The sequence below is a fragment of the Thamnophis elegans genome, chromosome Z (assembly GCF_009769535.1).
Source record: "Thamnophis elegans isolate rThaEle1 chromosome Z, rThaEle1.pri, whole genome shotgun sequence".
NCBI classification, from domain to species: Eukaryota; Metazoa; Chordata; class Lepidosauria; order Squamata; family Colubridae; genus Thamnophis; species Thamnophis elegans.
In genome coordinates, this window is record NC_045558.1 from 89,832,415 (window position 1) to 89,845,567 (window position 13,153).

At 39.4% G+C, this 13,153-nt stretch overlaps 1 protein-coding gene across 1 annotated transcript; it reads left to right on the plus strand.

Moving 5' to 3' along the window:
- Nucleotides 1-882: 882 nt before the first annotated feature.
- FOXI3 (forkhead box I3) lies at nucleotides 883-11,218 on the plus strand. The gene is made up of 2 exons (XM_032235907.1): nucleotides 883-1,558; nucleotides 9,485-11,218. The coding sequence occupies exons 1-2, from the start codon at nucleotides 883-885 to the stop codon at nucleotides 10,039-10,041; spliced, it is 1,233 nt and encodes a 410-aa protein (XP_032091798.1). The 3' UTR covers nucleotides 10,042-11,218.
- Nucleotides 11,219-13,153: the final 1,935 nt, after the last annotated feature.

Here is a 13,153-nt window from a genome sequence, read left to right on the forward strand (position 1 = left end):
ACTGAAAAATCCCTCTCAAAAACTTGTAGTTGATTTTGAACTTTTTCAGTTTTTTTAAAAGGGAGAAATAGGAATGCTCTTTTGAAGCAAGAGGAAGAATAACACAGGGAGAGAAAGATGAGTTTGCTTTATCTTTTGCCAAAATAATTCTCATTTCACATTATATTCTGAGCCGGTTCTTCTAAAAGATAGTTTTCAATCACTCCAGCACAAAACTGAATATATACCTTCCTTAAACTTTATTCACTCTTTCGTTTATTTAAGCAAGAGAGACCAGGATTTTTTTCTCCTAAATAAATAAGAATAAATAAAGAATACTCCCTCCCCTCCTCCTGCATAAATTTTTGCAATTTATCAAGAGACGTCTAGAGTCTAGACAGTCCTCAATAGTGCAATCCTGCTGTTTCTTGGAAGTCCTCTTTAAATCAGTCAAAATTCATTCTGCATGAAATGCACAGCCTAACATTTCAAAGGTGTCCCTGAGGTAGGATTCTCCCAATCCCCACTTCAGAATGTAAACCCACAGAAAGAAAGGGCGGAGTTGTATCTTGCGTGCGCTTCTTTGGACCTGATCCCCTCAACTTCCAGGCAATGAGGCAAGAAGGAGGGGCGGACGACGGCGCCTCGCGGGGGTGGGATACTTCGGTCGGACGTTGCCAAACCTTGCAGTCGACCCCCGATCGGCTATTTGAAGAGCCACTCCTCTTCTCCCTTCTAGGTTGAGCCAGCCGAGAGCCAAGGCAGGGAAACTGGGCAAGTGCTGCTCGGCGCAAGAAGGGGGAAGAGGGCGGGAGAGGGACTCCCCGGGAAAGCAAAATTCTGGGCGGGGATTGGACACCTGAGCGCACCTTTCTATTTCTCAGATTCCTCGCTGACTGGGCGATGAGCGCCAGCGATTCTCCGCCACCAGCGCAGTCCGTTTCCCGTTCGTCTCCGACGGCTGCTGGTAGCCCTTTGGCTCCGTGGTCTCGCAGCGGCCGCGAGGAGCCTGCAATGGCCGTCTACTGCAGCGAAGCTTTTAGTGTCTACCCGCAGACAGCCACCGCCACTGCGGGCCCCTCGGGGCAGAGACCTGCCGCCGCCACCTATGCGCTTGGCGACTATGGGGCACCCCCCGGAGCTGCCGGGTACCTGTGGGGCGTGAGTAGTGCTGGGCCGTACGTGCAAAGTACCGGCGGAGGCGGCAGTAGCGGGAGCTCGGGCGCGTCCTTTTTACCCTACGGCTGCCCTCCGAGGGCCGTCGGGGGGCCGCAGATCTTGGCTTCGCCAGGGCCCGCGACTGGCTCAGGCTCAACAACCGAGCTGGGCTGGCTTAGCCTGGCTAGCCAAGAGGAACTGCTACGCCTAGTGCGACCGCCGTATTCTTACTCGGCACTCATCGCCATGGCCATCCAGAGCGCTCCGGAGCGCAAACTAACGCTCAGCCACATCTACCAGTACGTGGCCGAGAACTTCCCCTTCTACAAGCGCAGCAAGGCCGGCTGGCAGAACTCCATCCGCCACAATCTCAGCCTCAACGACTGCTTCCGCAAAGTGCCGCGGGACGAGGACGATCCCGGTGCGTGTCTCCTCTCTCTTGGGCCGGGGTAGTGTGCGTGGGTGCATGCAGATGGCGGCGTAAGGCAGATTCCTGATCCCCAGAGAAAATGCGGAGTTATTCCGCGGAGAACCAGCCATCTGGGCTGGTCCTCCTCGCCCAAAAATATCTGACAGTTGCAGCAACTCCCAGTGCTAGACAGATGAACTTGGATGCAGGTAGCGGTAATTAAATATCCTTCAAGCTTATCAGCTTCCAGTTCAGGCTACGCTGCTATCTGGGTTTTTTTTTAACCAGCCCAGCCCTCTTAGATCAAGCAGGTGTTTCTCCCAATTAAATTAGCTTAGGAACATTAGATCTCTTTTCTTCCGAGGTAAGTTCTGCTATAAAAAAAAATGAACTATTGTTTCTGAATAGATGTGCATAGGACTGAGCTACTTGGATTTTTTCATAGATGACCCATCCTAAATAGTGCCAGCATCACCACCCTTAAAACATTCCTAATTGCCCTAGGGTACTTTGTATGAGATTGATAAATTGCAATATAGAGCCTTTTAGTAAGACTTCCAACCTGCTGCAGTGATCCATTATTCTGGATTAATTAAAAGCATAAGAGATCAAGATTTGTGCATGGTATGTATTCAGTGCTCCTGTTGTACATGCCTTAGAGCTAAATTCTAATTTACTGAAATTGAGGTCACTTCTTGCAAGTCTTGAAAGGGGACTTTTTTCAGTTCAAATGAACTGGTTCCAGATATTTAAAATCACTCTCATTTCTTCTGCATGTTACTAAAAAACATGAATTAATTCTGTCATTCACATACAACTGCACTGGATGTATTTGGAGGAAAGCAATCTTTTCAAAATAGCACTAGATATGTAGACTCAAAGGCAAACTTGAACATTATTTTATTTCTAAGTACTGAAATGTCTAATACGAACTATCTTTGCATCTTGAGCTCTATGGGAATGTAAGAGCTTGCTTATACTTTTTGCCTGTTTTCAGTTTTAAATTTTTAGATTCACGGTTCATTTAAAAATATCATCGGCACATGGACATGTAGGAATTAATTGTTAATTAATTGGGATTGATAAAAAAAACCATGGGTAATACTGTTACCATGTCACAAGCTCCTAGGGAAGATTACTGGGGTAAAAATTGTGATTGTCCTTTTACTGTGAGGACATTCTGTGATTGTCCTTTTACTGTAAAATAAGAAGCTTGCCATTAGATATAAATTAGAAACCTTCTTAACACTCCCAACCATTTGTGTGCAAAAGCATAAAAGTGGATTCCTCCCCCAGGTTTTTCCATTGATGTCCCCTAAAAAAAATCTCACGGGTTGTCGCAAAGATGCTTTTCCAAAAGACAACTGGGTTTTCTTGGTTTTTTTCTTTGAAAAGGTTTTACTTCTCATCCAAGAAGCTTCTTTGGTTATGGTACACAGGTGCCTACCTTTGCCTATTGACTTTTAAAAGTTGTTAATCAGCTTCCCTGAGGCTGCATCCACAGAAGATGAGTTTCAAAGAGCCACTTTGTTCTCACAGCTATCTTATGTTGTATAGTCACACTCTCATTGCATTTCCTCAACCTCAGGCTTCTACACATTAACCTTTTGCCTCTAAATTATTAGTGAGAGTCAGTTTGGGCCAAATTAAATATGACACTATTCTTGTATTTAGATGAGAGTTGGTAGAGTCAATTACAGACAATAGAGAGTAGGGAGAATGTTTTCATCGTTTGCTCTTGTCCATGTATTCCACTATTCTTATTTACAAAATATACTTGTGCAATTGCTTTCTTATTTAGCCTCAAATCCTTGGATTTTTCTGAGGATCTTCTGAAGCTTATTGGAGCTTCTTCAGAAATTCAGCAGTGGTATGTAAGTTTCTTTGAAAGATGTTGCTTTCCATGACTAAAAGTCCCTTGTGATACATGTCTGGAAAGAGCTACTATGTCGCTTCCACTTCATAGTCTCACAGCAAAATTATACGTGATCAGAACAACTGCATTTCTGAGTGACTTCTGCATCAAATATTGTGTGTGTGTGTGTTTGTTTGTGTGTGTGTGTGTGTGTGTTTTGGAACAAAACTAGGAGAAATGTACCAGACTGACAGATAATTGGAATCTTAAAAAGTGGGGAGAGAGTTAACTATGTGCTCATTTTCATCAAAAAATAAGACAGAAACATCCTTTTTGTTATGGGTCAGAGAGATAGTTAGCTTCTCCGCTGTGCTTAGATTTTACCCTCTGTTGTATTCTATTAATTATTTTGTTAATAGTAAAATAATAAACCATCATAATCTTGAGTAATATTGAAGCCTAACAGGTCAATTAGTGGACCAGAGGAATGCCGTCAATATAGTTTACTTGGACTTCAGTAGGGCATGATAAGGTAGACCATAACCTACTACTAGACAAAATAGAAGAATGTGGGTTAGACATCATCACACCAGATGGATTCGTAACTGGCTGACCAACCGCCCCCAACGTGTAGTCCTCAATGGAACTGCATCTACATGGAGGGAAGTATGCAATGGCTCTGTTTTAGGCCCATTATTAAATTTGATGATGGGGAACTCATCAAATTTGCAGATGACACCAAGCTGGCAGGAATAGCCAACACTCCAGAAAATAGGCTTAAGATACAAAGGATCTTGACAAACTTGAACATTAGGCACTTATCTAATAAAATGAAATTCAATGGTGAAAAGAGTAAGGTTCTACATTTAGGCAAAATGTAGAAACAAAATGCACAGGTACAGTATAGGTGGTACCTTCCTCAATAGTAGTAACTCTGCGTGGGATCTTGGAGTCCTAGTGGACAACCATTTAAATATGAGCCAGCAGTGTGCAGCAGCTGCCAAAAAAGCCAACACAGTTCTAGGCTACATAAACAGAGGGAGAGAATCAAGATCACATGAAGTGTTAATACCACTTTATGCCTTGGTAAGACCATACTTGGAATAATGCATTCAGTTTTGATCACCACAATGTAGAAAAGATGTGGAGCCTCTAGAAAGAGTGTAGAGAAGAGCAATAAAGATGATTAGGGGACTGGAGACTAAAATATATGAAGAATGGTTGCAGGAACTGGGTATGTCTAGTTTAATGAAAAGAAGGACTAGGGGAGACATTATAGCAGTGTTCCAATATTTCAGGGGCTGCCACAAAGAAGAGGGAGTCAAACTATTCTCCAAGGCACCTGAGGGTAGAACAAGAAGCAATGGATGGAAACTAATCAAGGAGAGAAGCAACTTAGAACTGAGGATAAAATTCCTGACAGTTAGAACAATTAATCAGTGAAACAGCTTGTCTCCAGAAGTTGTGAATGCCCCAATACTGGAAGTCTTTTAAGAAGTTGTTGGATAGCCATTTGTTTGGAACTGTATAGGGTTTCCTGCCTAGGCAGGGGTTGGACTAGAAGACCTCCAAGGTCCCTTCCAACTCTGCTATTGTATTGTATTGTCAGTCTGGTATGTTAGGTGTGAATTTTGGATCCTAGGCAGAAAACACCAGCATATATTGTTTCAGGGGTTCCTGGCCATGAAGTCGGGATACAAATCTATATTCTACAATTAATCTAGTTCTGCTGACAGAGCAAAAAGAATCAAATGCCTATAAAGCAAGGACATATTTGCCTATAAAACTTTTAAGAAGGTCTAATATGTGGGGACTGTGCTGAAAGATGTGACTCTGACATATTCAGCCGAGAACTGATCTGGATAATGGAAAGAAAAATTTATGACTTCTGCCTATATGCCTTACATAAAACTAATTTGAAAACTAATAGAGTTTAGTTAGTTCAAAACTAATTTGAAAACCAAGAAATAACTAATTCTGTTATTTTGCTTGAAATTATGTTCAAGTTTGTCTGGAGAAAAACTGGAAGCTTCTTTCAGAAATTGTTAGATCATTAAAGTTCCTGTATCCCATTTGGTAAAGGGGAGCAAAATAGAGGTAGCACAGATTGATAGAACTCAAGGTATTTGAAATAGATATGACTATTTCAATGGGAAAATTCCTGCCATATACTAAAACAAAACTCAACCTCTTCATCCCATAGCTCACAAGGAGGGGGAAGCTAAAGAACTGAAAGACCCTGTTTCATCCATAGGTGACATCTCCAAAACCTAAGACTTGAACCCTAATTTTAATATTGTCTTCTATAATTTAAAAAAAAAAGGTTTCCCCGTTTCTGAAACAAAGTATGTGTTTGTTACAATTCATCCAGATAACTTAACAAGCATTTTACTTAAAATATTATGCAAAGAAATTCTATAACCCATACTTTCTGGTGTGTGTGTGTGTGTGTGTGTGTGTGTGTGTGAATGAGGCAGTTTTGTGGGAAAATAGACTTGCATTTCCAGAGGGCTGCAGTAATTGTTAAAGCATTTATTTTTGAAAAACAAAGTATATTTACCATAAGTTTCTTTGAGGGATAAATTATGTTGAAAGTTATGTTTCTCCCCCCAAGTACCAGATGCTTTGAAATTTACTTATGAATTTAGTTTCCAGCCCCTAAGTAGACCTTTTGATTAGGTGGTGATTGGAAAGAGAAGTTACAAACAAAGGAGAATTTGATAATTCTATAGCATTACACTTAATTATGGGGATATTTGAATTCTTGCATAATCAAAGTTATTATCTGAATTAATACTGAATTTATCATTGGGGTTTGTTTTCAAAATTAAGGTAGGCATATTTTGTTCCCAGCTTCATTTAGTACATAGATGTTTAGGGGTGTTGTCTGTTGTAAGTGATATGACTCTTCTTGTTTGCTTTTTGAATTTTGTATGTGCAAGAAAAGGAAAAGAATCAGAAACATAAAATGCCAAACGTAAAGATGAATGACTCATCATTAACAAACAATCAGTTCAACAAAATCAAGTGGCTACTGGTAGAGATAATGAAACCTTTAATATGTCAGGCTCAGATTACTTGGACTCTTGTCAGGCCATTGTTAAAACTGGGAGAGAAAGCTGAGCAGATGCATTTGTAATGCAAAGGAGTTTTGCAATGTAGTTTTTCCTGCCAGGCCACAAACTAATGGGAAAAAAACATATAAACTTCCACATGTGAGAATGTTAAAGATGTTGTTTAATGGTTAATTTTTGTCTTCTCTAAATAATTCCCCACAGGATCAGTAAACCTCAGGTTTAACCAGAAGAAAAGTAGGAAATGAGGGAATAGTTGAAACAGTTGATTACTAGTTCTCCAACACTTCGCATATTGAGGGCAAAGTTGCTGTTGCGAAGGGGCAGGCAGATTTTCTAATAACCAGGGATTATACTTTTCCCTCTTGTTTTAGATGGGTTGTAAGGCAAGAGGAAGCTGTAATCACATCACAGCAAACTTTTTTTATGTTTCCCCCACCACCATTTCTTATGGGCATGAGTAGCAGTGGGCATGTCATATAAGGTTAGTTTTTTTGAAACCAGAAACACACCTTATTGCTTTTGTTTTTCTACTAACCTGGGGCATGAGCCCCATGGATGTTTGAGGGCAACAAGGCAGGTATTGGTGTCAATTGTAGCTCATTAACCATGGCTTGCATGATCTTGATTTTGTGCAACTTCAGAGGCAGCATTTGAATACAGAAATTATATGCTGCAACGGTGGCTACAATAGATGAATTTCAGAATCCCAAGGCGAATGCACTACTTAATTTGGTTTCCTTAATCTGAATGAAAGTAATTGATTAGGGAGAATGACAAGTCTGTTATGCAGAAAAGAGGGGTTTTTTCATGTGGGTTTAAAAGAATTAGTGTATATGGAGTAAAATTTTGGCAGGAAAAAGAAAACACTTCTGAAAACATTCTGAAAACTAGTGTTGCATTTATGGTGTCAAAATGGCAATTAAAAATTAGCATGAGGATCTGTGGGTGTGTACATGCATACACATGTGAAGGGTTTTTGAACAATATGAACACAGATACAATTAATTATTCTGGGTGTAACTTGGATTAATTTATAGCTAAATGTTGAGGTGTGCCTAGATTGTGAAGCATTTTCTCTCCATTCCATCCTTTTTATTGTACTATTATAAAACTTGATAATTGTATTATCTTAATACAGTGATGTTTATATAATATAATTAAAATTTGGCATTATTATTTATAGCCCATAGTATTGAAAACAGTTGGACGGTAATTATAATTGATCAGCATTATAAGCATAAAATTATTTAGCTTTTTCCTCTAAAATTGAATATAGCATTAAGAAAACAACAGCTGTGACTCCCATCGTAGTATTTGTTATATGGTAAAGTTTTTATCTTAATTACTTAATATAAAAGAAGTTCTTATTGAATTGGATATGATTTTAGGAGAAATATACATTTGATGGTGAAGGGAGAAAATATTCAGATCACTTTCAATGTGTCGCCTAACTGACAGGATTTCAGATATCCTCAGTAATATTATGTCCTGAAATTAAATGCTAGCCTCCCTATCATCTGTTCTTCCTGAAACTCTCTTTTGTAACTAGATCTGGAATGTATAATATAGGAAATTTAAAAAAAAAAACACAGATATCTTCACATCAGCCTCCATTCTATACAATTTCCTGGTCAGAGCTATATTCCTGTTTATCCCAAGTTTAGCATTTGATACTCAGAGACAATCAACAAGATATTTAACCCACAATAAATCTATGGATTAAGTTAGTACATGTAAGTAATGATAATAATAATAATTGTACATTTTGATTATACATGGACATTTCCAAAGGATTATTTCACATACAAGGTTATGTGACACTTTTCTCTTGTGAAACTTTAGCAACCTATTCTTCACAATTCATGTTTTTCAACATATACAATATTCTTCTTTCCTTAGTGTTTTTATGTTCTACTTGTGCTGGGCTACAAATCCTAATACACCAGCCAGCTGCACTTCCCATGCTAAATTTTTCCACAGTTAGCTACTTAGTGGGCAACAGCACAATTAAGATTCTTGCACAAGATGAAATAGCTGGGATGGTAACTGATCCACTCTTATATCAGGTTGGTTGCTCCGGTTTGGCCCAGATCAGGCGAACCTGTAGTGGTGGTGGCAAGAGGCTCTGCCCACCCATCCAGATGCAGAAATGTCACAAACACATACATGCACACTTAAGCAAACCAGTAGTAAAAAAAAATGGAAACCCACCACTGTCCTGCATGGCTGTGTGCATGCTTCACCAATGTTCTAGGTTGAACTCCCTGGCATTCACCAAGAAGATCCATAGCTCTGAACTTTGCAATGCACAGTTGGCAATTATGCATTCCCACCAACTCATGAATCTTCCCATATAAAGAGGCCACAAATCCATATCTGGAGGTAACATAATCAAATCATTTGTGGTGTGGCCATACATGCTGTGTAATGATTTCTACAGTCTTTAATTTCTTGGGAACCAGTATGCAGAGCAGCAAATGAGCCAGCTATTGTTCATTAAAGAAGGCATCCTCTATCCTTTGTCAATCTTTAGAGTAGCCACAATGGAAATTTGTTTTAAAATTTATTCCTTCTGGTTTTAACCGATGTTCACACAGGAGAGACTGTGGCTTTGTACTTTGTAGGTATACAGTCTGGAGTCAATTGTAAAAGATATACATCTACTTTAATTGCAGCCAGTGTAATAGGATTTGAGTTGTAATGATTATTTTCTATATTTCCCCCACTTTCCCTTTGTTACTCAAAGCATCTCTTTTTAAGATTTAATTTATTTTAGAGAGTCTGTGGAGTACATAGACTGAATGAAGAAGCCCTGCTCTTCATTGCTCTCCTTTTTTTCTAGAGTTTGGGATTTCTTTCCTTTTTTTATGGTTTCTCTCCTTTTGGGGAGCAGTATTTTGACCAAGCCATACAAAAGGAGCATTGATGTTTAAAGCTGGGGAGTATGGGATTCCACTTGCTTTGGGAATGGATTCTTCTTTTCAAACTTTTTATCTTATTCTTCAGGAAAGGGAAATTACTGGACCTTAGACCCAAACTGTGAGAAAATGTTTGACAATGGGAATTTTCGCCGCAAGCGCAAGAGACGTTCTGATCTCAGTGCCTCTGGAGTGGCATCTGGTGTTTCAACCTTGGGGACCCTGAAGACTCAGGAAGGGATCCCCATCGCTTTAGACCCTGGGAAGCCCTGCAGTGACAGCCCTTCCTCAGTTCTGGAGCCAACAGCCTCTCTGAGGGACACCGCAAAGAGCAGCTCTCCACCTGTGGTTGCCCCACCGACCCCAAGCTGCCTCAGCACCTTTTTCAGTGGCATGAACTCCCTCAGCAGTGGGCCTCGTCTTCCTGAACTGCAGCATCGAAGCCACCCTGCCGGCCCAATTAGAGGTGGCAGTTTCAACCAGGATCCTCCTTTGACTGAGCAGCTGCAACGAGTCTCGGGTCCGGCTGGCACCTACTATAGCCATTTCCATCCTAGCAATGGAGGTCAATCAGGACAGTATAATCATTTATACAACTTCACAGTCAACAGCCTCATTTATGCCCGGGAAGGCACTGAAGTATAAGGCTGATTGCCCTGAGCTAGCAAGACAGACCAGAGAGCTGCTTTTCTAATTTTAAAACAAAGTCTGCATCAAACATCTGGAAGTCCCAGGAGAAGAAAAGGTTTTTGAAACCTGCTGTTTGAAAAACACTGTACAGTTTTCTGCTGTTTCTACCTATTGTGAAGATGCAACATAATTTTGATTATTGAGGCTCTCTGGAAGGAGTGATTTAGAAAGATTTCAGGGATTGAAACTAAATATATAAAAATAGTACATTGCTTGCTGGTCTCATTTTCTTTAGTTTTTGAACCATTGTTTATGGCACCATGGTATAAAAGAAACAGAAAACAGATTTTATGAAGTCCCTTTAGTTTAAATATAACCCTGAATGTTTTTGATAATGATAACTGATATGAAGCTTGCAGTAAATGCTACAGTACACCTGCCAGTTGTTTGACAATCTACTGAAATCCGGTTCACCCGTCCTCAGGCAACCATCAAATTTAAATGATAAAATTTATTGAATATCAGTGGCTTATAAACATAGTTTGAGTTCAGTCTGGTAAATCACAGGTCTTAGATTAAAAACTGTATTACTGACATAGTTTAGTAATTAATGACAAAATTACTGTGCACTTTTGTACAAGAGAACGGTATGAACCACTTCTTTTATAATGAAGTTATTATTACTACATATATTTTCATGGAAACAAATTCCATGAAAATTGGTGCACCCAGGACAGCTGTGAAGTCATTCAGTTCCGTTGGTTTGGGATTATATTATTTCAGATGTGAATGGGGAAAATCAAATATTTGATCCTCTGCCATATCAGAAACTTCCAGCATTGAGAAAACTTATTTGTCCCGATAAAACTTGTGTTGGGATGATTTTTTTCTTGTGTGAAGAGCTGTAGTTTTTCAACATATGGCTTCTGAAAAATACCACATTCTGAATTGGTCAATTATATAACAATAATTATATAAGTGTGGAATATCTTCCTGGGAGCCTTCTTTTCCATACTACACGTGACTGCCTAGTTGCTAGGATTAAGAACTACTTTTTGTGAAAACATGAGTTTGATAGGGCTTTCTGCCAAAGACACACTTTTAACCTTCCATTTTCAGCAGAAGAAACATCTTGAATATTTTTCAAAATACATGCTATTTTGTAATAGGCTACACTATATATGTATTCTTACATGTCTTTATTTGTACATTATGAAATAATACTTATTTAAAATGTTTTTGGAAAGTTTGTATTTTTCTTCAATAGTTTATTAATAAAATTTTCAAGTTGTTACATTTTTATACACTTCTTCAACTTTTCCATTGTATGTTTTTTATTTCTAAACAGGATGGATGGATGGATAGATAGGATGAATAGAAATGAAACCACAATTGCAATGCTCCCATTTTTTAACCAACCACTGCATTTTAGTGATCTGCCACAGAAATAAGTCTCAAAATAGCACAGTCAGACTTTTTCATTCTGATTGGACAGTTTGTATTTTTCTTCTTCTTGAATTGATAAAAATCTTAAATCTCCGATCTCTGCATCATATCAAAAGTAGCTTACATTTATCTAAATTAGTATCAACTGGAATTTTAATAAAAATGAATTCTGGGCTGGAGCAACTTATATTTTCAATATTACAATAGTCAAATTACCTATTGGTTAATAAAGTTAAAGAAATATATTGCCACTTTTATTTTGAAGGTATTCCTGCTTGATAGTTTTCTAAAAGATATACCACATACCTTATTTGTTCAGAAAAGTGCTATTTTCAGGAAAATACAATAAGGTCAGGGTTTTCTAAAACTTTATTTTGCCCTTAAATGTTCGTCCCTGCTAAAGGCAAACATTGTGAATACAATCTATGTTAGTTTTAGTGATAGTTGTCTTTGTCATCTCATCCTGATCTAAGGAACAGATGTATTTGAGACGGGTAGGAGTTTGATGGTGAGCTGAACTATAGCTCTCACTATCCTAGCCTGATAGGTAAGTGCAGATAAGGAATTATGTCAATTAGTTGTTCTTGATATAATGATTGATTATTGGAATTATCTGCTCATTCCTAAACAAATATGGATGTCAAAACATTTGTAGCCTGAAAAACATTGGATTACGACTCAAACAAACCTCCCAGGGAAGGGACACTATTTTTGATTTTTTAAAAATATTCAGTTGATAAACATATTTAAATTCAGAAATGCTACATGATATGTTTCATATTACTCTTTGAGCATAAAGCATAATGCATTTTATATATCCAAATGGTTGGCATAGAATTACACCCAAAAAATACGTATCAAAGATTGCAGCCTTACTATAGTTGATAGTTGCATAAGAACAGAACCTTTGGATCAGGGGTGGGTTTCAACCGGTTCGTGGCGGTCCCTGCGAACCGGTTGGTCGGCGAACCCGGAAGTAAGTAACTTCCGGGAACGGCGAAGGGCCCGCTCACCCGCCTGCGCTCCTTACCCGGTTTTGACGAATTCTGCGCTTCCACGCATGCGCAGGACGCATACAGCGCCTGCGCAATCCTCCAGGAGCAGCTGGAGCATCGCACAGACGCTAGTACGCATGCGTGCACCGCGCGCGTGCACGAGGACGCCACCAGCCCCGATCCAACCGAACCGGTTGGAACGGGGCAAGAAACCCACCCCTGCTTTGGATGTACAGTAGCACCATGTAATTCTAATTGGGTGTTTATATGAGATGTCAAAGAAGCTCTAGTAATAAACTACAGAGTTGATTCTGTTAGATCAGAGGTACAGAACCCCAAGCAGCCCTTCCAGGACTTATTCTCCCCAAGAACTCTAAAACCACAATAGTGGGATGCGCTTTGTGGAGCAGTCTGCTAGGCCAAAAAAGCCAAAAAAAGACCCGGGGTTTCCTTTTTGTAATGGAATGTGTGAGAACAAGGGGAAGAGATGCTGCCTAGGAAACAATCAGAGAGAAGATTCCCACCCTAACAGATCAAGCAGTTAAAAGTAGACTCAGAAAGTTAACTAGTGAACTGAAAATACATAGAGAATAGGACAACAGAAGGAACAGGAGCTGCCCAGGCCCAGAAATATAAGACATCCTAGTATTACAATTCGGAAAAGTATTTAACCAAGTGCCCCCAAA